The 2,415-nt window shown below is 47.4% G+C and overlaps 1 protein-coding gene across 1 annotated transcript; it reads right to left on the bottom strand.

The window, feature by feature from the left end:
- Positions 1 to 246: 246 nt before the first annotated feature.
- On the bottom strand, positions 247 to 1,830 carry LOC138225240 (fish-egg lectin-like). Its single transcript, XM_069184766.1, has 4 exons — positions 1,746 to 1,830; positions 1,130 to 1,375; positions 612 to 954; positions 247 to 524 (listed from the first exon to the last, which is right to left on the bottom strand). The coding sequence occupies exons 1-4, from the start codon at positions 1,792 to 1,794 to the stop codon at positions 383 to 385; spliced, it is 780 nt and encodes a 259-aa protein (XP_069040867.1). The 5' UTR covers positions 1,795 to 1,830; the 3' UTR covers positions 247 to 382.
- Between the last annotated feature and the right edge of the window lie 585 nt (positions 1,831 to 2,415).

Genomic DNA, 2,415 nt, shown 5'->3' with positions numbered 1-2,415 from the left:
CTCCCCAAGAAACATGGGGGCACTCTAGCTAATCCAGTCATGCACAAAACTGGGACTAAGCCACTGTGGAAAGAGACTAGGTGTTTCATTATCTTTCAGGCAAAGGGCCATGTGAGTAGAGGGCTTTCAGGTGTGGATATTAATGCCTAATGGGACATGCCAGGTAGTCTTCCTCATTAAATCAGGAAGACTGGTTTTAAGTTCATTAACCAATTTGAAGCTACAGAATTAGACACCACAGAAGAACAGGGTTTTTCAGGCATTTTTATTGCAGCACAGAGAAAACCCAAGACGGGCATTAATGCCTCATTCCACTCTGAATCCTTCATGCAGCCCACTCATGCCTGTCACTTTCCACTCAGGACCAGACCACACAGGCTGCTCAGACCTGGCACCTCTGGACTCGGCCATCTTTGCACACAACCCAGAGGATTCCTCGGTCATAGGACACATGCCTGGCCACACCAGCTGCCCTTAGAGCCCACCAGCTCCTGCCAAAGGGGTTACAGGCATCAACACCAAGCCTGCAGGAAAAGGAACAGGGTTAGAGCAGCCTAGAATTAGGACAGTCATTCATGCAACCATGTGCATTAAACCCTCCCCCAGCTCACCTCTTGAAGACCACTCCATTCCTGTTCACCCCATACACACTGCCATCTGAGCCCACCTCCACCAGGGACAGGGAGCCCTGAATGGGGTACCACCTGTCAGAGCCTTTGCAGGAATCCCCACTCACATCCAGCTTGACGAAGATCTGGTCCAACCTGTTCACTCCCCAGCAGCCAAAAGGTCCACAGGAATAGTACTTGAGGGAGCCCACAACAGGAATCCAGGGGATGTTGCCCTGGCCAGCATACTGCAGCACAGGCCCGCTGTTCAGGCAGAAGATGGAATTGGCAGCATTGACACCAACCACGAACTTGTCTCCACCAGCATCAATCTGGATGAGGGAGCCTGCAGAGGAGAGCAAGAAACAGCTATTCTCAGCAGGGGCAGTGCAGTGCTCATTCCTCAGTATTGGTCATGAACACTTGAGGAATGAAAGATGTTCTGGCTGAAAGCAGCCACTAACTATGGATAAACTTGAAAGCTACCATTTCTAACCCATATAGATCAGCTGCAGCCTCACCTGGCTGTACTTGGATCCACCTCCCCCGAAGCCACTTGAACACAAGGCTTGCGAGACTCACACTCCAGAGCCCTGCTGGCCCCACACTCACATGTTTCCCCTTCATGGCCAGAGAGACCCAGCTGTTGCCCTGGTAGCTGACCAGGTTGTCTGCATTGTCGACTCCACACACCCTTCCAGCACCAGCATCTACCTGCTTCAGACTGCCAGGCACAGCCCGACACTGCAGGGCTTCAGCCACAGCCACTGGGAAGGAGAGGACACCACTGGGTCAATGATCATGTGGAAGCAGCCTGGGCGGAGGGCAACATAGGATCATGAGCATCCGACACGGAGGGACTAAGTCAATATACGAGGACAGAAGAAACAAGCCAATAGGGTGTTAATGAATCAGCAACAACCACAAGTGAACAGAGCTCCATACACAGAGAATCAAAGGTTTGCAGAACTTTGAGAGCACACAAACATCCATGTCATGGATTTAACACTCAGGCAGCATCTATACTCAAGATCAAATGCCTATACTGAAATCCTTAAATACTAGCAGCATGCAGTTAATCCTCCCATCTGCCTTTATGCTGCTCCTTTTAGTCAAAGTAAGAAACCCAAACCTTACCTAGAAAGAATCCTACAAGCAAACACAACACACACCCTCTCCCTTCCATGTTGATGAGTGATCACACAAACCTCATGTATGGTATAAACCCCCCACAGTGGCCTTTATATACTCAAGACTGCTGGGCTTCAACTCCTACACACACCTGTCTAACCAGGTGTTAAATTGTGAACCATAACGAGCTGCTGATTGAATCACTCAAGTATCAATTACAGAAGACATCATTAATTATTTTCTTTCCATAGACCTTATCCTCAGGGTTTAGGAATCATGGCGACAAGAACTGAAATTGAAGCCCAGTGCTTCAGATAGTCATGAGCTGGATTAGTACTAATACCAGCAGTGACATCCTCCAGTAGTGCAGGTCAGGGGTGGTCTAAATTAGATAACGAGACAAATAGTTTCATTGCAAAGCTGAATGTTTGGTTACTCTTGCTCTTTGTCATGAGATATTTTTTTTCATTTCAGATTTGATCTCCCAGATTAAAGATTACATTTTTCTGAGCAATTAGAGGAAAATATCTGGGCCCTAGACTGAAATATTCCAAGTCCAGTGTTGTTTTCTCAGTTAATGTCATGTGGGAGAGGATTAGTGATAATTAAAATCTATGAAAGCACAAGTTCCTGCATTCAGAATGGGGAATTAATGATACTGTAGCTCTTAAAGCAC

Source organism: Lepisosteus oculatus, chromosome 27, assembly GCF_040954835.1.
Source record: "Lepisosteus oculatus isolate fLepOcu1 chromosome 27, fLepOcu1.hap2, whole genome shotgun sequence".
Taxonomy (NCBI): domain Eukaryota; kingdom Metazoa; phylum Chordata; class Actinopteri; order Semionotiformes; family Lepisosteidae; genus Lepisosteus; species Lepisosteus oculatus.
The sequence above is the reverse complement of the archived record's forward strand: the minus strand, read 5'-3'. Positions and strand labels throughout refer to the sequence as shown.